At 35.1% G+C, this 23,432-nt stretch overlaps 2 protein-coding genes across 2 annotated transcripts; both read left to right on the top strand.

Annotated features, from left to right (window-relative positions):
* The first annotated feature begins 3,981 nt into the window (after positions 1-3,981).
* LOC147566400 (RNA demethylase ALKBH10B-like) lies at positions 3,982-8,550 on the top strand. The gene is made up of 8 exons (XM_086652891.1): positions 3,982-5,218; positions 5,564-5,680; positions 6,008-6,126; positions 6,242-6,359; positions 6,631-6,750; positions 6,862-6,974; positions 7,233-7,387; positions 7,464-8,550. Exons 1-8 carry the CDS (start codon positions 4,681-4,683, stop codon positions 8,239-8,241), a joined length of 2,058 nt encoding a protein of 685 aa, XP_086509017.1. The 5' UTR covers positions 3,982-4,680; the 3' UTR covers positions 8,242-8,550.
* A 2,806-nt stretch (positions 8,551-11,356) lies between these two features.
* LOC147566399 (protein RGF1 INDUCIBLE TRANSCRIPTION FACTOR 1-like) lies at positions 11,357-13,479 on the top strand. Its single transcript, XM_086668373.1, has 4 exons — positions 11,357-11,498; positions 11,592-11,876; positions 12,977-13,114; positions 13,201-13,479. Exons 1-4 carry the CDS (start codon positions 11,496-11,498, stop codon positions 13,432-13,434), a joined length of 660 nt encoding a protein of 219 aa, XP_086524499.1. The 5' UTR covers positions 11,357-11,495; the 3' UTR covers positions 13,435-13,479.
* The last annotated feature ends 9,953 nt before the right edge of the window (positions 13,480-23,432 follow it).

Genomic DNA, 23,432 nt, shown 5'->3' with positions numbered 1-23,432 from the left:
CAAAAGCTACTTTGGTCTCAAACTTGATATGTCTAAAGTTTTTGACCATATTGCATGACACTATTTGGAGAAAATCATGACCGCAATGGGCTTCTCCAACAATTGGACTCAGCTGATTAGAGGCTGCCTTAACTCTAGTACCACGGTTGTCCTCATCAATGGTTGCCGGGTCTCGCCTTTGAAATCATTAAGGGAATCAGACAAGGGGACCCTCTCTCCCCCTTCTTATTTGCTATTGCAATGGAAGGACTGAGTCTTATGCTTGAAAATAATAACCTCCCCAACCCTTTTGTCGGCTTCCCCATACGCAATTCCAGTCTTTGCATCAAACATTTCCTCTTCGCTGATGATTGTATTATTTTCGGCCAGAACACCCTGGAAAACGTATTCAATCTCAAACAAACTCTTAAGGAGTTTAGTGAAGCCTCCGGTCAAATGATCAACTACTCCAAACCTAATATCTTCTTCTCCAAAAACTCACACCCAAGTTCAAAAGAATGATTATTCGCCACCTCAAAGTTCACCAATCCTGTTCCTTTGACAAATACCTCGACATTAATCTGTTTATTGATCGGAACAAAAAACAAGCATTTGCTTCCCTTCTCACTCAGATACAGAATAAACTTTCCAAATGGCAGTCTAACCTTTTTCTCAAGCAGGTCGCTCTGTAGTGGTTTCCACTATAGCAGCAACCGTTCTCCGATACCTAATGCAGTGCTTTGTCATTCCCAAAGGCATTAGTAACATCATCGAGTCCTTACAGAGGACTTTCTGGTGGGGAAAAATCAAAACCTTCCATACCATCAACTGGGAGGACTGGGCTTTCGTCTACCACTCCTCGACAATCAAGCCTTCCTCAGCAAACTGAATTGGCGCATCATAAAAAACCCTAACTCAGTCTGGGTCCAACGGCTTAAAGCCAAATAATTCCCTAAAGATCCCAAACCAACTAGCCCGACCCAATCATTCCTGGCCCTGGAAATCTATTAGCAAACACTATGATCAGGTTGCCAGCTTAATTTTCTGGGAGGTCAACAAAGGCACACATATTGACATCTGGTATGATTACTAGACCTCGAATCACCTGCCCCCTATCCCTAACAACGAATAGGAAGAGATGAGAACCAAACTTCAGAGGAAGAGCCTCCTGTTTCGACAGCAAAAACAGAAGTAGGGGGTCATCATCAGTCTCGGACCCGTATTCTAGAGGTCCCACAGACCGTACGCTGCTACCGTGTTTCAAGAAACATGTTGCTTTCACGATTTGGAACAAACCAGTAAGCAAATATTATTTTCTAATTCTAGTACATATAATAGAATTTTTGTTAAATCATCAATCTAAAACATTTTCTTTTTTGTTTTCGGGAGAGGCCGGTGCTGAAGTTACACAACCATGCCTCTGCCGTTGTTGTGGGTTCTCTTTTGGAGAAGAAGAATGGGTGAGACCTGCAAACTGAGTGTCAAAGTGTTCAAGGGAGAGTCAGGAAGACATGATTGGCCTACATTGCCAAATATTCATACGTCAAGTTAGATCGGGTTCTACTCTCGACATTTACTGAGCAGTGGCACGAGGAAACAAATACTTTGACGTTAGAGGACCTGCATCGCATATGTCATCTTCCAATTGAAGGTCAACCCGTTGTTCTGTCCAAGGTTGTAGATGATGATGCTCATGATGATGATGATGATGACGACGATGATGACGATGCTCAAAATGGTAGACGTAATTGTGTTCCACTAACAACTTTATCAGTTATTGCATCAGACTCCTTCCTTCTTGGTTTTCCTTACGTATGTTCGCCATGCATTGTAAATGGTTTTCAATGTTGATGTGTTATCCTTGAATTGATCACGAATTTGAGAAAGAATTTGGGATTGTTTCGAACCAATATCTATTAGACGTTTCACAACAGTTTTTCATCGGGGTTCAACCTATTCGCGCATGCATGATCTAGAAGACTTTCAGCTAACTCATGGTTGTGGATTCCAGACACAACTGTCACTTTCCACGTGTCATTATCCCCCGGTATTCCTTTGAGCTTCAACGGACATTGAAGTTCGATTTTCTTTTCTTTATGGGTGGTTGATGGGATTTTGGAACCAAATCCTTATTGTCATGTGAATGGAATGACCCACTTCTTTCGTAACAAAATTTTAACAGGGGTTTCTCTTCACCTCTCCTATTACCTGATTTGCCGATCAATACTACCAACTTAATTATGTTTTCTCCCAATTTCTTTAGCCCAACGATTAACTCCTCTCGAGTTTGAAAAACATCTTAAGTCAAAAAATACTCACCAACATCAATAATAAATTGACACCCATCATTTGAACATAGATTTTCTTCTTTGTCATGGTACTCATCTTCAAACGGAGCAATATTAAGGCCCAGAATCTGTCAAAAGGCGAAAAAAACATAAAAATCTCCTAAAGAAAAAAATTCTTCAGAATGGAACGGATTGTCCAGTCCGCGACCCCTTTCAGAACAAAACGGATCAGGTAATCCGTCCAGGTGTGAGGAAGGCTCTGGACTATCCAGTCCGTGATCTTTCAGATCTGGACGGACAAGGTGATCCGTTTTGGGCTGAAACGCCTCGGGCTGGTTCAGTCCGTTCACGTAACCGAGATTTCACTTTTTTTTCGAAAAACCACACAATACGTATTGAAACATAAAAAAGAGGGTCGTGGAATGGTTGTATACCTCATGAGAAACTTCTCCTTGTTCGAAAATAGGTGAAAGAGTTGGAATCGATGTAGAAATCAAATTTTTGGATCCCCCTTCTTCCATGGTTAATTCTGTAACTTCTTTTGAAAAGATGATATAAAGGAGATATAACACAGTTGAATGATGAACAAATCACTCGGATTGATGGTTCTGAATAAAAGAATGGTCGTCAGTAGGTGTCAGTGTCGTGGCCAGAAAATGTTGTACTCTTTTCTAGGATTTTGTTTTGGAAGAAAAATGAATTGGGCTTCCTTTTGTTTTTGTAGAAGAAGAAGGAAATGGGTGACGTTAAAAACCGATGCTTATAGAGAACTCGGATCAATAATGATTGACCCGAACCAACGAAAAGGCCGCCCGCTAAGAGTCTTTTGACCCGGTACTTTTAGAAGCACCCAAAATTATTGTGGATTACAACCCCTCATCAATTAACAACACAAGGAAAACGTTGGAATGGATTCCAAGCCTGGAAAGATCAAGGTCAAAGATAAATATTGGTTGTTGAGCTGTCTCTTTTCTATAGATGTTCTAAAGGCCATAGTATCTTTTCAACAAGAAAAACGTATCACAAATTTAAACAAAATCAACATGAAGCATGACTTCACATTTTTCATGCACATAAAGGGAAAAAAGCTTTGATAGTGAGTGAGAGTAGGAAAACAAAATACAAACACACGATTTAGTCACGTGCACAAATACATGTATATAATCGTTTTTTTATGACAAGTAATGGTCAATTTTTATGTCCTTTTGGAAGATTGACTTTTAAACACCATTAAGATTTGTTCTGACTAAAATTCGAATTATCATCATAGTTAAACAAATTATGTTCGAAAACACAACAAAAACAATCTTTTGCAGTTTTTTGTTACGTGAGTACAAAGGGTCAAGATGGATCTCTTTTGAAGGCCCGTATGAGTGAAGTCTACAATTCTTTGAAGACAACATGAGTATATATAAAAGATATATAGACATCCGCACAACAATCTGTAAGCATGGGAACAACATATTGTTCTTGGTTTGCACTAAAAGGATAATGAGATTTCTATCTTGCACAAAACATGTGGATCACAATTTTAATTGATTGTAAAGACAATGGTGAATAGGACTTTTTTTTTTTGGCAAAAGGTGAATAGGACGTTTGACAATAATCTCTCTATTGGTCAAAAATATTGTTAGACAAGATTTAGAATACACAAATCGATAAATTTTGTCATCAAATTCTAATATTATAAAAAAAAATTATTAGATGAAACAAAGGGTTGCCGACATTATCTATCAACCGTGATACACATCCCGGCACGAAACCTGGCCGAAACCCGGCGAAGTGAACGTGTCGGGCTGTGATCTAGAGAGAGAAAGTATTTCACTTCCTCTCTCTAGATCACAGCCCGACACGTCACCCTGTCGGGTTTCGGCCGGGTTTCGTATTGGGATGAGGATCATTTTCCATTATCTATTACCGACAAAGATAACAGACTAGTTGATGGTTTTAATATAGAATGCAATATCAATTATCATCTCTTGTGCAAGTTGACTAATGGTTTTTCCATATATTCACTCATGCATAGACCTCTGAAAAACAACGCCTAGCTTCTTGTTAAATGTTAATTTTCTTTCCATATGTTCACTCACTCATACGAGTCATACCAAGTGTTTTTTTTGTTGAATCTCATAAGTCATGCCTAGTGGAGTAGTGGTTAGTTCCATACACTTTTAGCAGCACGGCCATTTGAGACCAAGATAAAAAAAATGCGTGCTTCACAAGCCATTTTATCTTTCTCTCTCTCTCTCTCTCTAAAAATTCCATCACTCTCTTTTTTTTTTGTATAATCTGTTAAAAACAAATACACTATAAATCTGATCATCAGGAAAAAAAATAAAAAACCTAATTTCCAGTCACAAATGATTATCCCCATTGTTTATTAATCTGGAATTAATGAGATAGTCTTAATACTATGGCAATGCCATTAGGAAGTGTGTTGATCTCGGACAAAATGCAGTTTGGTAACAATGGCGGCGGCGGCGGTGGTGGGGGTGGTGGTGAGATCTGCCCTATGCAGTGGTTTCCGGACGAAAGAGATGGATTGATTTCATGGTTGAGAGGGGAATTTGCTGCATCAAATGTTATAATTGATTCTTTATGTCATCATCTTAGTTCAATCGGAGAACCTGGTGAATATGATGTTGTGATTAGGTCTATTCAGCAACGCCGTTCCAACTGGAGTTCTGTTCTCCATATGCAACAATATTTTCCAGTTGGGGAAGTCATGGTTGCTTTAAATGAGGTTTACATGAGGAAGAAACACAGACATTTTGGCCAGATGAAAGTTTCAGACAAGGGTTTAGTAAAATCTTCTCCACTTAATTCTAATTTTGATAAGAACAGTTCTTCCGAATCAGTGAATGTGGATTTGGTTAATGGAATAGAGAAAGAAGAAATGGGTTGGGAAGACAAGTATAGGGCTGATAATGAAAAATCAGAAGGGAAAGAAGGTAATAAATAATAGGTTTTGAATTATTTTTTTATTTATATTTGAAAATCTTTATTTGATTATAAAATGTTATCTGGTTATGCTTTCATTAGTTTAAATTCATATAGTCTAGGTTGAGGCTTATTGTGTTATCTTTGTGAACCAAAACTTTCAAGGTAATTGAAATTTTGGGCTAAGAGAGTTTTTTTTAAAAGAAACACAATTAATGGTATTTGAAAACTTGATGCACTATCATAAGAGCTACAAGGTTAAATCGTGAACACGAATTTCATGTTAAACAAAGTAAAATGTCATGCATATATCGAGATGTTCCTTAATCTTTATTTTTATATGACTTTATCATCAGGTTTGGGTTATGTCACGAAGTTTGATGAAGGTAATCGCTTGAATAGTCATCCGGAAACTGAAACTAATGGTTCAAAGACTGAGGTAGTGAGCAATGGATGTATTTCAACTTCAACAGGTTTGTTTGCTTGCATTTGCTCTAGATTTTTCAAATGGGTGGGCCTTTCTTTCGCATAGAAATATTGGGATCTTTCCTATTTCCTTTCGCCGATGAAATTAGACCATTAAGTTGCAAGCAGTTTTTGGACTGCTACATAGAGGCGGAGCGATCTATTTATATCTTATAAGCAGGAGAAAAAAATGCCGTTAACTATGTTACTTCTCGGTTATTAGTAACTTATTGCTTGTATATAAATTCATTTTCAATGCTTACAGGTGCAGCAAGAAGCGTACTTCTGAGGTGGAAGAGCATCTCTAAAATGCAATTTTGTTTGCTTTGTGACAGAATCATTTGAGGCATTCCCTGAGAGCACCGAAAATGTGATACAAAACAATGATGAGAAGCAGAATCGAGTTCCTACGTTCAAAACATTTGTGGGAACTGAGATATATGAAGGAAAGGAGGTAGGGCATTGAGATCACATGTGGCTCCAATCTGTTGATCTCCTTCATATAGATAAAAAAAAAAAAAAGTTTCTATCAACTAGGCCATCTAAATTCGCATTATGTTGTTCTGTAGGTTAATGTTGTTGAAGGACTTAGATTGTTCGAGAAACTGGTTGATGAATCAGAAACTTTAAAGCTTACTTCCTTGGCAAATGAATTGAGAGAGGGAGGGAGGAGAGGGCAGTTAAAAGGCAAGTTCATTATCTGTTATCAGAGATAGATTTGATGCAATGTTTTGTTTCTTTTTCTCAACAGTGTTTAATCATTTACTTTAATTTTCATTTGGTCTGGTCATCCATTTCGGAAGTCGTATTGCTAAAGTTTTAGACTTTTAGTTATTTAATAACTAGAAGCGTTTCTACCGTGTTTGTTGCTTATGCCATAAACTTTCAACTAGGCTCCTCAAGTTTAACCAAGGTGCATTTTCCAATTCATTATCAACGTTGTTGTGAACGAAAGCAGGACAAGCATTTGTGGTTTCAAAGAGACCCATGAAGGGGCATGGAAGAGAAATGATTCAATTGGGCCTCCCAATTGCCAATGCACCACTGGAAGATCAATATACTGCTTCGTCTTCCATAGGCATGTTTCTCTCTCTTAAATATTACCAATACTTTTTATTTAATAACCTGCAAACTGTCGATAGCTGCTTTTCCTCTGGCCCAAACAGCTACCTTATAATAAACTTTGCAGATCGGAAGATGGAACCTATCCCGGGGTTGCTGCAAGATGTCATTGATCAGTTATTTCAGTCTCAAATTATAAGTGTAATACCAGATTGTTGCATCATTGACTTTTTTAATGAGGTAAGCACCGTTAGTGGAAGCATGTTTAAGAAAAATGTGATATTCTTTGCAAGATTTGTGATTGTTTTTGCACATTCCTAATCTGGGTGAATAAAACCCATGTTGACAATTGATTGTTGAAATTTTGATTTTTGAACAAAGTGTAAAATAAACACTGATATTCTAAAACAATCATAGTTAATGTGGAATTCTCTACCCATCTTAGGTCAGTGACAACACCGAACTCTTGTATGACTCATTTTTTTTGTTTCTCTCTAGGGGGATCATTCCCAACCTTATACAAGTCCATCTTGGTTTGGAAGGCCTGTTTGTGTTCTATTCTTGACAGAATGCAATGTTTCATTTGGTCGCGTAATTGTTGTAGAGCATCCGGGAGATTACAGAGGTTCTGTCAATCTTTCTCTTTCACCAGGGTAAGCATTTATTCACTAGGTCTTGTCGTGAATACCATGGATTAGCTCTAATATGATATATTTCTCGCAAATGCAGATCTCTGCTCTCAATGGAAGGGAAAAGTGCAAATTTTGCTAAACATGCAATTTCCTCTCTTCCCAAGCCACGAATACTTGTTACATTTACAAACTCTCAACCAAAGAAACATATGGTAATTCCTTCTGCACCACAATCACCCTTGCCATGGGCCTCACCACCGACTAGGCCATCGAGTCAATTCTATCATGACTCAAAACATTTTGGGCCCATCCCAACTACACCATCCGCGCTTATCCATGTACCGCCACACCTCCCACTTCCCAATGGTGTGCAACCACTCTTTGTTCCAACCCCAGTGCCACCGCCAGGACCTTACCCAGCACCAGGCCCACTCCTTCCACCTGGATCAGCAGGATGGGTACCTGTTTTTACTCCAAGGCATTACCCACCACCAAGATTCATACTCCCTGGGACTGGAGTTTTTCTTCCTCCTCCGGGCTCTTCCTGCAACTCCTCAACTCCTTGTCTTCAACAGGCGGCATCGACTGGAACAAATCCTGCACTTGAGACACAATCAGCAAAAGTGAACGGGAATAAGTCTGAAAGATCAAATTGTCTCACCAATTTTTCCTCTCCAGAGGATGATACAAATGGGAATTTGAGCAATAGTACTACTACAAATGCAACAGAAACAAGTCTGAAAGTACATAGTCAGGAGTCTAATGGAAGTGTGAACAGTACTAGCGATGCAACAGTTGTAGCGGGAAACGAAGAGCAACAACAGTCTGCTAACAACATTGAGAAGAAGACAGCAAGCAAGACAGCAAGAATATGAACTGTTAAGCGTGTTCTTGCAAGAGAGAGAGAGAGAGAGAGAAAATTCTCTTAGAAGATGCATATGGTGCAAGGAGAGGATGAAGGCTAGAGCAGCTGCAAAACGCAAATGAGTTTAGATCAGACGTAAAAAAAAAAAAGCTGGGAAGAATTTGGAGATTCAAGTTTTTAATTATTGAACATGGGAGTTTTGATGTCAAATTTTTTATTATCGTACATGGGGAATTGAATATTTGATGTCAAAATTTTTGTGGGCTTATTTATCTGAACCGGATTTGAAGCATGTTAATCGTACTGAACCATTCATTCATGTTCTTGATTTAAACCAATCCCTGTACCTCTGATTAAGGATTTAAATTGGGCGGGTTTGGCACCAATCACCTGTCCTCGGTCCAATACGAAAAACCACCAGGTCAGGGCACTGGGCACGTCTCTTCGGTCCAAATTCCAAAAGCAACCGGGTCAGCCGACCTGCCTTAATTAATCATAGATGCCTGATGCCTGAGTTTTGATTTCGAAAGAGCATGGAAACTCCCCTGGTTCTGGAAGGCACATGATGCAGGTATTGTGTTGGTTTTTGTTTGGGTCGAGGGGCTAAGGAAAAAAAACCTTCATAATTCAGGTTCAAGCCAATGGGAAGAGGAAGTTAAGAGCAAATCCAACCTAGGCCCGGAACGTCAGCCGGTTGGGGTTGAGCCCCAATCGACGACTTCAGTCGACTCTAATATTAAGGTCGACCGAAGTCTCCCCAACATGACCGTTTGGGACTCCCAATGTTCATGTCGGGCTTCATCTTGGCCGTCGGATCACATCCAACATCCAACTTATTTTTGAAGTTTTTAGAAATATAAATTATCTTAATTTACAAAAAAAAATTAATACTCAAACGCTAATAATAAAAATCCACTAACAATCCAACTTCTGGCCAACAACTCTTGGATGGAGTGGTAAGAAGTATAATCTTCCACCTTAGAGGTCAAGGGTTTCAAGGCACACGCTGAACAATTAAAAAGACAAAATCAAATTTTGCATTAATATTCCAACGATCCAATATATATTACAAACAATCCAACGACCAAAATCTATTCATTGTCATCATTAGATTTCGTATTCCACATGTGTTCAACAAGATCTGCCTTCAACCGAGTATGAATTTCCTGGCTTCTAACTCGACCAATACGTTCAAGTACTTTGTCCGGTAAATTTCCCACCAACGTGTTATGCATTATGATACATGCCTTTATAATATCACTCAAGGTCTTTAAATCCCACCAACGTGAAGGTTCCCGAATAATTTCCCGACGAGCTTACAATACACCAAAAACTCGTTCAACGTCTTTTCAAACCGACTCTTGTCTTTTGGCAAAGTATGCTTCTTTCCAGCCATATGGATTAGAAATAGTTTTAATTAAAGTACCCCATTGAGGGTATATCCCATCAGCAAGATAATAACTCATATCATATTGTGTTTCATTAACTACATAATTAACTGGGGGACTCTCACCCATTAACAGTTTATCAAAACCGGTGCACGTTCAAGAACATTAATGTCATTGCAGGATCCAGACATCCAAAAAAAATGCATCCATATATGAAGATCTGACGATGCAACTTCTTCTAAGATGATAGTTGGAGCTTTGACATGGCTAGTGTAGGTTCCACACCATGCGACAGGGCTTTTATTCCATTCCCAATACAAACAATCAACACTCCCTAGAATTCCAGGAAATCCTTGTGATCCACCAAGTGCCAGGAGTCTAGATATGTCTGACTCATTCGACCCCTCAAGTATTTAGGGCCGAAGACATGGATGATCCTATTACAAATACTCTTAAAGGAGACAATAGACTTACTAATCCGACAATATTCGTCTTGTGAATCGCTCGGACCTCCATATGCAAGCATCCTCGTAACAAATGTAATTTCTTGATGAGGTGACAATCCCTTTTGGCCCATTGCATCAATTCTTTCGGTAAATTTGGGGTTGTATTCCCCAACCCGCATTGAGAATACGCATAAATAAATCACGATTGATCCTGTAGCGTGAGCGAAACATTGTATCATCATATACGTTCGAGTTTCATTGGAATAGTCTCTCACAATGGTTTCATGACCAAGTTGTTTACTACGATCTATCGTTTGGTGACCCGAAACGAAACCAACATAACGAGAACATTTTCGTGTAACTGTAATTTCCACTCCTTCTAACATTCTGAGATCATCATCCTCCCTTTCTTGAGCCCATTCATCTTCTTCAAGCATCAAGTTTAATAAAGTAAAATCGGGATTCATTGTAGAGAAAAATAGAGGGTATAGAAAAAGAATATGGAAGATGAAGTTTGATGAGTTTGTAGAGAAAGAAGAAGATGAAATTTGATGAGTTTGTAGAGAAAGAGAGTTGTATTTGTAGAGAGATATGAGAAATTTAATATAGTTGTTGGATGGGTAGAAAAGAGAGAAATTCAAATTCAAATTTTCGATCTCAAGAGAGGCTGGGGTTGGAGCTGAATTTTTTAGGCTGAGCTGGGATTAAAAATTTAGGTGAAAAAAAATGATTTTTCCGAACTAAGATAGACTGGGGTTGAAGATGCTCTAATAACATAGGGTTGGTCCAAGCGACTTGACCATGCTGAAAAAGTTGGGGAGGCGCTATTAGTACAGATGTGGGGCGGCACTAAAATTTTCCAGCCAGTCTTACCAGTGTTAAAGACACCCGATATAAGTATCATAGGCGCCTCCCTCAAGGCAAATTTGAGGAAAGTTTGTGAGAGAAAGAGGCGCCTTTAACACACTGGGATCGGTTGGTTTCGCCTCCGGTTTTCAAGTTCAAACGGGTGAGTGAAGAACAAGAAATGACTTGGATATTCCACGTGTAACAAAATTGCAAGTAATCTCAGTATTAGGATATTTTTTAGACTAATTAAGCTAACTTAATTAGGGTTTTTCGAAATCCAAACATTAACACCCGCCGCAGTTTTCTCTAATTATAGAAAAAATCCTTGTATTCACTGTTTTCACCACCTTTGGATTTTCTTAAACAACGGCTTAGATTTACTTAAGAGTTCCCGCTTTGAAATTTGACACCCTTATTTTTCAACCAAATTTAGAGAGAAAAAATCTTCATTTTGATTACTCTTTCTAAATCTCTTGAGAAATTTCCTCTTCAAGTGTTTATCATTCCAATTTTAAAATACTAGGGTTCCTTCTTAAAAATGTATAATTTCTGTTTCTAGAATTCAAATTCGTCAAGAAACAATGGTGGGTTTTTTCTTTCTTTCATGAATTTTGAAGTTGTAATTGAAATATATTGAAATCTGAGTTTGATTTGAAACTATATTATTGAATTGATAGGTGGGTTATGGAATTTATTTAATGAGAGAAAAGAAGAAAAGAGAAGAATGGATTAGAGAATTGCTGAAAAGTAAATTTTTTGATTCATGTTTTCGACATCATCAAGAAAAAAAGAATGAAGTAAATTTATTCTGTATAAATTGTCATGAATGTTTATGTCAACATTGTGTTTCTTCTTCAACTTCAAATTGTGTACATAATTTTATTCAAATAAGAAGATATGTTTATCAAGATGTTGTTAAAATTCATGATATGCAGAAGCATCTTGATTGCTCCAAGGTCCAGGTAATTCTCTCTCTCTAACTTTGTTCTTTTACTTCTCAAATACCTAATTTCCGCAATTCTTCATTTTCTTCTAGATTTTTTTTTTGTTTTGAAATTGTCAACTTGTCTCTAACCCTTTAGCTCTAGGATGGAAGTCTACTTTTTCTTCTAGGTTAGATTCTATAGTACTTAACTATCTTAAATTGCAAATAGCTCATGTTCTACTCCTCAATTTTCTGATTTTTTTAGTAGTTATCTAATAAAATTATAATGTTTTCACATTAAGTAATACCTTGCTCTCCAAGGTTTATAGGCTGTTACATTTTTTTTCTTTATTTTTGTCATGATTTTCATTTTTTTTTAGTAATTTCTTTTATAAAAAAAACTTAATAAGTACTAAAAGAAATACAATAACACCAATAACAAACTTTAAAATAATTGATGGCTTAGTGAGGATTTTTTCCCTCTATCACTCATCTTTCAGCCAAGTCTTTGCCTTATGTTTCAACAAAAAAAAAGTCTTTCCCTTGTATTTTTCACTTATCTAATCTTTCACTAATCACGAACCACTCAAATTCCAAATTCCATGATACAACCTAGTCCTTTTCTCTCTTGTAATTTAATTGTTTGAGATAATGTTTTCCACTCAAAAATATTCTTCAATCATAGCTTATTTTAATTAAAAATCATAAGCATAATAAATTAATATGAAATGCTAACATTTACGTACTTTTAAGGTCAAAATTTATAACTAATCAATTTTATAGCACTTAAAATTATTATAATAACAAAAATCACCCACTTTTGAAGTGATGAAAGCAAACAAAACAAAGAAAGTGTTGAAAAACCAAATAGCCTATTAGTTAGAGTTCGACTTAGAAGAAACTGATATGACATATTTCTAACAACGAATTTTATTAAGTACTTTAAGAAAATTTTGACGACTTAAAAAATGAAAACTATATGTTGTGCTGCAAATGTGTTGCTTAAGTATGTGAGTCACAGTAAATAATTGTAGCAATTTGAGTAACTAATTCATATTTATCTCCTATTTTTCCATCTTAAATTAATGTGATTTTATGCCTAATTTTCTCCATAACTTTGTTCATTAATTTGATTAGACATACGTTTCGAATGCATCAAAAGTTGTCTTCTTAAATCCTCGTCCACCATTCAAGACTCAAAAATCAGGCCCTAGCTGTAAAGTTTGCGAAAGAATGTTGGCAGATCAGAACGAGTATTGTTCCATTGCTTGTAAGGTAGATCATTTCAAATACAACATTGAAAATTGTAGTTTCTTTTATTTTTCTTTTCTCAAAATTCATTGTATATATAAAATTTTCAGGTCTCAGAGTTTTTGGATAATTCGAGTGATAATGGCAAGAAATTTGAATTATATGCAGTTCCAACTCCAGACTTCAGTAAGGCTCATGCTGATGATCAACAAAATACTGAACTCGATATTAAGGACAATGAGGATTCCCCAAATATATATTGTTTAAGTAAATCAGAAATATTGAAGCCAAAGAAACGGGCACATAAGAGAAAAGGATTTCCTCGGAGAGCTCCACTATCTTAAATGGATTTGAAGTTTTGTTTAATAAATACATTATTTTTCTTCGAAGTGAAATATTTTATTTTCTTTTAATGTGTAAATGAAATGGAAGATTTGTTTATAGTTCTATACGAGTGTCTCAGTTGGAGACCCAATCGTTAAAACTTAGAGAACTACATAAGTTTTATTGTTTTTCTCAGGGAAGACTTACCTCTACAATGACATAGAGTAATTTGTGAAGAGATGGATGCTTTGGGTGATAAAATTTCATTTGACTTGGGTCAATTAAACAACCCTTATTGACTTAAACGACACCCTGACATTAAATCCCAACACTTAACATGTATGGTTTGGTGATACCATACATGTTTTTTGGATCATTGTAAAATTTTATCTCTCCTCATCTCCACTTCATTGCATTGTAAAATTTTCAGGTCACATGTTTTTTAGATCATTCAAGTGAAGACATTAAGAAAATTGAATTCCCAGATGGAGCCTTGAGTAAGATTTGTATTTATAATCACCAAAATATTGAACCAGTTATTAATGATAGTGAGGATTTCAGAAAAAAATATCTTGTAAGTAAATCGAAAATATTGAAGCCAAAAAAAAAAAACAATCACAGGTTTAAATGGTCTTTTTAGTTTCCTAAAAATAATTTCTTAATAAGAAGTTTTCATCCCTAAAAAATGTTCATCTTTTTCGTTTAAAAGAATGTTTCCCTAATATTTTGACCCAAAGAAAATAGATCATAACTCTCTCTTTTTCATTTCATCGAGAGAAATCGCAGAGAAAAGTCATCCACGATTTTAAGTCTTCATCAATGAATTAAATTTCTCCTGTTACCATATTCTCGTTTTTTTTTAACGATAGATTGTTGCACCGTGTATGATTTTGTTATTTTTATTCTTAAAGTTAGGATATCAATCTTTTTCTTATTAAAAATCTTTTAGATCTTGTCCCACTTTTCTTTCTCTACAATCTTGTTTTCTCTAGAAAATTTGCATGGAAGGTAATTATATATTAGGGTTTTTTGAGCTTACCCCCTCATCACTAATTGGTAATTGAGTTTACCTCCCTCGATAATGAGTAATTGAGTTTACCCCCTTAGATTTATGTTTTTGACAAAAACACAAAGGTTGTGTTTGACGTACGTGAAATAAATGTGACTACCAAGAACAATTATCCTTCAATATGATTCCCCGTAGTTATTGCACCTTACTTTTATTGTTTGATTTGGTCGGTAATAAGATTAGTAAAGATTGATTTTGGTTGTAATTTGTGATTTTATCATCCCATGCAAAACATGTCCTTAGTAGTTTTGCTAAAAATACTAAATTCAACGAGGTAAGCTCAATTATTAAGGTGGGCAATACGTGGACAACCAATTTCTATATATGGACAACTACTTTCGAGTCCGTTGCGAGTCAATTATATTTGACTTAGTAGACTTTAATTTAATATGGGGACAACTACTTAAAGGACCTAAATATTAACTGTTAGTAAATTGTGGACAATAACCAAATTTTCAACCCTAAAAAAATAATTAGAAATCTCCATCGTTATCTTTAGAGTTTGGTGGTTCAATTCCTCCCACTTTTCCTTCACTTAGAGCATCACCAATGGTTAGCACCAAAAATATCACCAAAAAGGAATCTTCACCAAATTTGTTGGTGTTTTCAAATTGTTGAACCCAAAGAGAAAACACTAAAACTCCCACTAAAACACTATTCATCACACTAGATTTCATTTTTAATATTTTTAATACTCATTTTTTTAAATAAAATAAGATAACAATTAATTTATTAAAATAGTAATTAGAATTATAAGACTTAAATTACAAATTAAGATCATTACTGCATTTTATTGTTTTATGGGGACCAAACAGAAATATTTTATGGGACCAAATACAAACTTTAAAATAAATAAAGGAACTAAAGGAGAAATACCAACTTAGAGCATCTCCAATGCAACACTCAACTTGCAAAACTCAATTTGACACATAGGACTACTTGAGTTTTTGACAAAAAACACTCTCCAATGCAACACTCAACTAGAGTCTCAATATGATGTGGCAACAATAAATATTGAGATACTCAAAAGAAAACTCAATTGTTGAGTTTTCTTTTGAGTATCTCAACATTTATTGTTGTATCTCAATTGGTCCACATCAACATTTTATATATTAAAATAAGAACCAAAAGTAAATCTAAAGTAAATGTTGAGTTTTTTTTAGTGTTGCATTGGAGATGAATATTGAATTAAGTATCTCAATAGTGCAACCTAGGAAAGAGAAACTCAATTCATACTTGACACATTGGATTAATTGAGTTTTTGTTGAGTGTTGCATTGGAGATGCTCTTACAAAAGGGTTAATTATATATTAAAACAGAGGGACCACCATCCCACCATTTTAGTGGGAGTGACGGCACAACAGATTATTGGCAATCTGTTGTGCTGTTGGGTGCCTTTTTCCCGTCTCCTGGGCCGCAGGGGATGCTCTTAGCAGAATCAATCTTTCACCATTCTCTTTATATTCTCTCTCTAAAACTCCCTCTCTCTCTATCTACTCCAAAGTGAGACTACTGTGATTGTCAATTAGGTGTTTTAACACAAGAATTAGAGTCTTTATATCTAACTAATAATTTTAATACTTTCAACAAAAAAAAAGTCTAATTGTTCTATTAGGGGTTGTCTTGTTTTTCTTATCTTTAATGGGTATCATATACTTCTTTCTCATAGACTCTAAATTTCCCTCCCTTTTCATCTTTTCTTTCTTACTTTGATGTTTCCTAACTTGGGTTTTGCTTGATTTTCATTAAGAAATTATTATTTAGTTGAACCCATCTTCTTCCCCATTTCTTCTGGTTTTTTATTGTTTCAGACCTTAAAATGCCTCCTTCACTATGTCCTCTCCCGTGGGAAAGCACTGGAGATCAATGGTGGTATGCTTCTCCAATTGATCGGACAACTTTAAACGGACCACGAACAATAGCTAGGTCTTAAAGCCGAGCAGATCTAGTTGTTTTTTAAACAAAAAAAATGATTTATAGGTTTTAAAATTTTCAAGGGAGGGTTCTTGAAGAAAACTTAGATTTTACATTTCTATTTGGGTAGATTCTTCAACAATTGCCTTCCCTTTTTTTGATACCATAGTCAACAATGTATCTCTAAAGTTTTTCTTTCTCTAGAAATTTGTTTGTGATTAAGTAGTAGATGAAGAAGACTAGGGTTTATGAAAAAAAGGAATTAAAATAAAATTCTAATTTTTGGAGGACTTGAGTGAAAAATAATAAAATTTTGTCCCCCTAAAAACGGATGTCCATATAAAAAAATTAATTTTTGTGGTTGTCCAGATAAAATAGTCGTCCATATAAAAGAATTGGTTGTCCACGTATTGGTCACCATTACTAATTACTGAAGGGGGTAAACTCAATTACTGACTAGTTTTGAGGAGGTAAGTCCAAAAAAACCCTATATATATTATATTTTGTTTACTTTTTGTATATTCTCATAGCATTTTTTTTATTCTAACAACATATTTACGTTATACAATTTTCTGCTTACTCAGAAAATAATTTACGTTTTGTAACTTTGAATGGGCGAGTTTGTTTTGCAGTAGGCAACACCCTCAAATTTCTTATAGCACTTTTTTGATTTTGCATAAATGTCAAAATTTTACCAACATTTTCTGAACTCTGACAAAAAATAACATATTTTACAAATATAACAAAGTTACTCTAAAATGACTTTATCGACAGTTGAACTGTACAGATTTTTCATAAAGTTTTATATTTCGATTCTTTTACGTGTATTTTATTTTATCATTCCATGAATTATAGAATTTTTCGTAAATACTCTTTCTCATTCAATCAATAGAAATTTACGAAACAAATTTAAGACCGTTGATTCTGATACCAAGTTCAAAGTTATCAAAGAAATTATTTTATTCCTTAATGATTTTCAAAAGAAATACAAGACTCTATTAATTTGTAGAGTTAGAATACTAATAGTTTCTAATTTACTAGTTGCTAATATGTAATAGAATTTAATATCTAATAGTTCAAAATGTTTGTACTAGTTTTCAATATGTACTACTGTTTAATATCTCAATATAGAATAGGTATTTCAACATATTTATTATGCTCCATCCGTCCCATTTTTTTTTTGTAGTTTTGGTGAATCCAACCTAGTGAAGATATGTTATTTATTGTTGACAAATATATAGGCTTATCTTAAACCACCATTTACAACATTGATAGAAGTGAAGAACCAATTAGATACTTGGGAGATTTGTTGTTGGACCCCCTTTCGTATAATTCACTTGTTGTTTAGACTCATTTTTTTTACAGTGTTCCACTTTGGACTCCCTTTTTCAAAAAATAAGTTAAATATAATAGTTCAAGAGGTAGAAATACTATTTTACCCTCTACTTAACCTAACCCCAACCTAAGTAGGTAACCCACAAGTTAACAAATACCAGAAAACCTATCCTCCCCATAACCGTTTTTCCTAAGAGAGAAAAAACCTAAAGATCTTCGATTTTCTCTGGCGAAGGAATGTCCTTCGCCGGAATCATCATACCACAAACCAGTGGAGCAATCAAGAACTGATTTTAAGGAGAGAAGTGAAAGAAAAATCAATGATCGGTTCATTCTTCTTGTTTAAAAACGAGAATCTTCATCAGAAATACGATGGTGATCCTACCTGTATGGATTTCTCTTACTTCTCCCCTCTCGATCTAGTGTTATCATTTCATGGCCTCCCTCGCTGTGATCTTTGGATCTAGACAATGGAAAACCCTAACTTCTTTATCGAAATATTTTATGATTGAAACCCTAAATTCTATGGTTCAAATGAAAGAGTCGCAATCTTTAAGTTTGGACGATTCATCGACGTTGGGGAAATTCTGATTGCTTTTTGTTCAGATCCGGTGTAGCGATCCTTAATCTTGCACATCAGTAAGGAAATCGATTCAGTATTGAACTTGACAGTCATACGGGTTATCGTTGGATCTGTGTCTGGATATTGCTGTTAATTTTTCTTTGTATGTAAGTATATTAAAATTCACGACTTTTAGGTTCTATTTCGTGATCTTTAGGATCCTTAATTTGTGACCTTTAGGGTCTTTTTATTTTTTTGCAATCATGTACCCCTTTCCCTTCATGTTGTCTTTACTTTTGTGAGTTTCATGTTGTTATTTACTTTAGCAAATCCATGTTGCACTCGTAGGAGTCAAAAACAATTCAAACCATGTAATTTGTTGGATTGTATTCATTCTCTGAATGAAATTCTAGTTTTTCTCAAAAAAAAAAAAAATTTAGAAACTTTGGGTTTTCTAATCCATTTTGAAATCTATCAAAGATTAAGGTCATTAGGATGTGTGACACTAAAAACAACCCAAACAAAACAGAGAAATATTGCACAAGCTAGTTTCCTCTGATCTTCCCTCATTTTGTTCATCAAATAGCCATCAATCTTTCTGCAATTACATTATAAATAACAGGACAATTAGAAGATAAAAAAAAGATATAAAAACATGAACACGGTAGATTAAGTCATAACATGCAATATAAAATTAACAAACTAAAAAACCTCTATTGATGACCATTAATAGCTACTTTCTTTAACAACTCATTTCATATATTTCATGGAGCATTAAAACAAAACAAACCCCAAAATCCAAAACAACAAATCATATAAATTTCATCACAGAAAACTTCTATTTAATTAAAGTAAAGAATAAACATGAGTGTAGAGTAAGTGATAAATATCACTTACAATGGAGATGCTCTGAATGAAAAATGGAATCTGAGATGGTAGAAGAAGAGTTCTTGTTCAAACTATGAGATAGTTCTAGAAGTTTCATAATATTAATAACTAAATGAATGTTATAAAAAGAAACTGAACACTTTTGAGACATTCATAAAAAAAAAAAAAAAAAAAAACAGCCAAATAAATTGGGCCAGAGGGAGTATTATTTAAAGAGGGCTGATTTATTGAGCTCGAGCTCATACCATGAAGTATGAGCTCGAGCTCCCAGCTGTTGATCTTAGAAAGATCACGTTAAATCCAAAACTTTTGGAGACCCTGAAAACCAATGCAATAAATAATCCATTCGACTCCTTTAAATTTACAAGATTGCCATGGATTTAAGTAGCTTGGGTCCACATTGGAGAACTTCAAATTTAACCTATGGAAATGAGCCATTCAGGGGTCCTAACTTAGAAAATTGTCATCATTTTGATTGGTTACTTGCAAACTCGTGCATGAGACCATTAAATATAACCCTTCCAAATCAAATAAACTTTTTCATCAAAAAATAAAAATAAAAAATCAAATGAACTTCCAAAAAAAAAATGTACCAAACATCAGCTCCGCCCCATCTTTACCGGCAATGCAAAAGAATCATATTTCGGACTCGAACTTCTTGGTTCGTGGAAGTTCAGACCGAAATCATTACAAATGTGAAGGAACCAACGAGTCACAGTTTGGCGGCTGCAGGCCGATATGAAGGATAATACGAGGGTAACCTTTCTTTCAAGCAGGGAGAATGATGTGAAGCAGACGGTCAATCAAAATCAAGCTTCCATTTTTTATTTTTTCTCGAAGAAATCGTCTACGATATATGTTCATCATTATGAGGTATTGATACATCATAAAGATGTTCAAAGATACTGGACTACAATTAAACCTAAGCTGAAATGTGACAAAAATTTAATTGGTGATGGAACTCATAAAGCAGGTTGAACATAACTTCACTCAAGTATATTAGATAAAGTAAAAGGTTGAACATAACTTGAAGGAAACCCACGTTATCCCCCAATTTCTTTTTCTTAAAATACCAAATAATAGAAAACATAATATTTGAAAAACTAATTCTTTCTCCATTAGCGAAACAAACCTTGGAAAAAAAAAGAAAAGAAAATGTTTATAGACTAAATGTTTCTCGAAGAAAAATTTTCTCCGAGTAAATATTTTTCTATTTTTTTTTCTTTTTCCAGTGTTACTATCAAACACAACCAAAGTTCCCATTGAGAAAATACTCACTCACATCTAACCAATCAAAATCATGGCAGTTTTGTAAATGATGAGTGTCTAATGGTTCATTTCCATAGGTTAAATTTAAAGTTGAGGGGTTGGGCAAAAGGCCCAAAATCAGCCCAACAATATGTATCAGGCCCACTGCAGATAAAGAATGAGGGGCAGGTCCAAAAAAGTCAGGCTAGGGGTGGAATTTCCGAAACACCCTTCTTCTTTTTGAAATTTACGAAACGACTATCGAAAAATTCCCGGGAAACTCGAAAATTTCTGACAAGTAATCTGACACGCCTCCCATCAGACTGTGTACTTTCCATAAATTCACAAAATTGCCATCGAAAAATTCCCGGGAAATTCGAATTTTTTTGGAAAATAGTCTGACGCACCTGACATTAAACCTTGTACTTTCCATGAATTTACAGAATTGCCATTACAAAATTTACCAACTTGCCATTTTCGTTCTTTTTTCCAGATTTATTTCTTATTTCTTTTTTATTTTCTCCCACACATATTTCTCTCTCCAATCTCAACAAATTTCGTTCTTTTTTTCCAGATTTATTTCTGATCTCTTTCCAATCTCAACAAATTTCTTCATTTTTGGTAGTATTTCATTGATTTGTATAAAGAAATTTTCTTGTGTACCGGGAACTATTTAGTGTACTGGTCATTTTTTAGATATGTACTACACATTTTTGTACTGGGAATTTTCTTGTGTACCGGGAATTGTTCTGTGTACAAGCCATTTGGTTATGTACTAGAAATTTTTGTAGTGGGAATTTTCTTGTGTACCGGGAATTGTTCTGTGTACTCGTCATTTGGTTATGCACTAGACATTTTTGTACTGGGGAATTTTCTTGTGCACCGGGAATTGTTCTATGTACTGGTCATTTGGTTTAGTACTGGACATTTTTGAACTGGGAATTTTCTCCTGTACCGGAAATGGTTCTGTGCACTGGACATTTGGTTATGTACTTTGATGTTTTTAGAGATGAAGAAGATAAAATGTGAAACAAATAAGAGTGATGAAGAAGAAAAATAAGAACATAAAACTTTTAGAGAGAGAGACAGAAAACTTTGATGTTTATAGAGATTGAAAGAGATGAAGAAGATAAAATGTGAAACAAAATAAGAATGATGAACACCCAAAAATGAGAACATAAAACTTTTAGAGAGAGTAAGAACAGAAAATTGATGTTTTTAGAGATTGAAAGAGATGAAGAAAATAAAATGTGAAACAAAAAAGAATGATGGACATCCAAAAATAAGAAAATAAAACTTTTAGAGAGAGAAAGAAAAGAAAATTTATGTTTTTAGAGATTGAAAGAGATGAAGAAGATAAAATGTGAAAAACAAAATAAGAATGATGAAAAGAAGATTTTTGGATGTATAAATAAGAAGAAAGAAGGAGTTGAAACAAAATATAATGGGAGGGATCCAAAAAAATTGGCTGAAATTTCGTCAAAAAATGGCGCCATTTTTGAATTTTCAGAAAATCTGAATGTTTCTCTGACATGACGTCATGTACGGGGAATTAATTGATTCGCTGTCGTCCGTCAGATTGTCAGAAAACACAGAAATTTCCCGTGGAGGGGTAAAAGAGGGATAAATAAAATAAAAACCAGGAAACTGTGAGCTGTCCTGACAATTTGGACTGGGTTCTAATTTTTTTTTTGGGCTGGGGGTAATGCTTATTTACCCTCCATTTTTTGGGCCTCTCCCTCAAAAATCCTTTAAAGTTCTCCAATGGACCGGAAGCACTTAAAGTCTATGGCAATCTTGTAAATTTAAGGATTTCCATAGGTTAAATTTGAAGTTCTCCAACGCACCGGAAGCACTTAAAGTCTATGGCAATCTTGTAAATTTAAGGGATTGAATGGATTATTTGTTGCCTTCATTTTCACGGTCCCCAACAATTTGGATTTGACGTGATCTGTTTAAGATCAAGGGTGCCTCTATAGGCGCCTCCCAAAACTGCTATAGGGGCCTCTAGTCTGTAGGCGGATCCCGTACGGCCCGGGAGGCGCCTTCCGGGCACCCCCACTTTCCTTTTCATCTTCTTCGTTCATTCTTCTTTTTCTTCTTTCTTTCTCTATTTTCTCTAAAACCTGAGATTTGTATAGCCATTGACTGATTACAGTAAGCCTAACCAATTCTGATTTTTTATCTTTTGAATCCATAAGAAAAGAAAAGAACCATAGCTTGAAACCATGAAAATCATAGCTTGAAATGAAGAACCCTATCTATTTCTAGTTTTTCAATTTTGAATCCATGGAAGATATGAAACTCATAGCTTGAACCCATCAAAACCATAGCTTGAAACGAAGAATCCTAAACATTTCGGATCATTTTCATAAGAAAAGAAGAAAACCGAAGCTTGAATCCATGAAAACAATAGTTTGAAACGAAGAACCCTAACTATTTTTTGTTTTTCAAATTTTGAACTATGGAAGAATATGAAAATCATAGCTTGAAAGGAGGAACCCTAACCATTTCAGATGTTTTTCAGCTTTTGAATCCATGAAAAAAAGATGAAAATGATAGTTGAAATCCATGAAACCATAGCTTGAAGAGAATAGCCATTTTATGATGATTTTCAACTTTTTGAACTGGGCTAGTCCGAAACGTTTCGGGTTGGACGACTCGTCTCCTCTCGGACTGGCCCAGTCCGAAGACATGATTTGGGCTTCGGACTTATCAGTCCGAAAGGGGGGCGCCTACAGTTGTCGGAATTTGATCTTAGTCAAACTCTCTTGGGAGGCCCCTACAACATTTTTGGGAGGCGCCTATAGCCGCTCCCTAAGATCAAAGGTTGGGAGCTCGAGCTCTCGAGCTCAATAAATCAGGCCTCTTATTTAAACAAAAATAGAAACTTGGCCCACATTATCACACTCTTTGCACAAGTCTCCTTATCAGATAGGTGAAAATAATCAATAATGATGGATCATTTATCTAAGTTTATTAATTGCATTATCACATTCCTT

Source organism: Eschscholzia californica, unplaced genomic scaffold, assembly GCF_041429995.1.
Source record: "Eschscholzia californica isolate CP2 unplaced genomic scaffold, dmEscCali1.0.p SCAF_1, whole genome shotgun sequence".
NCBI lineage: Eukaryota > Viridiplantae > Streptophyta > Magnoliopsida > Ranunculales > Papaveraceae > Eschscholzia > Eschscholzia californica.
This window is presented reverse-complemented; position numbering and strand designations above follow the sequence as displayed.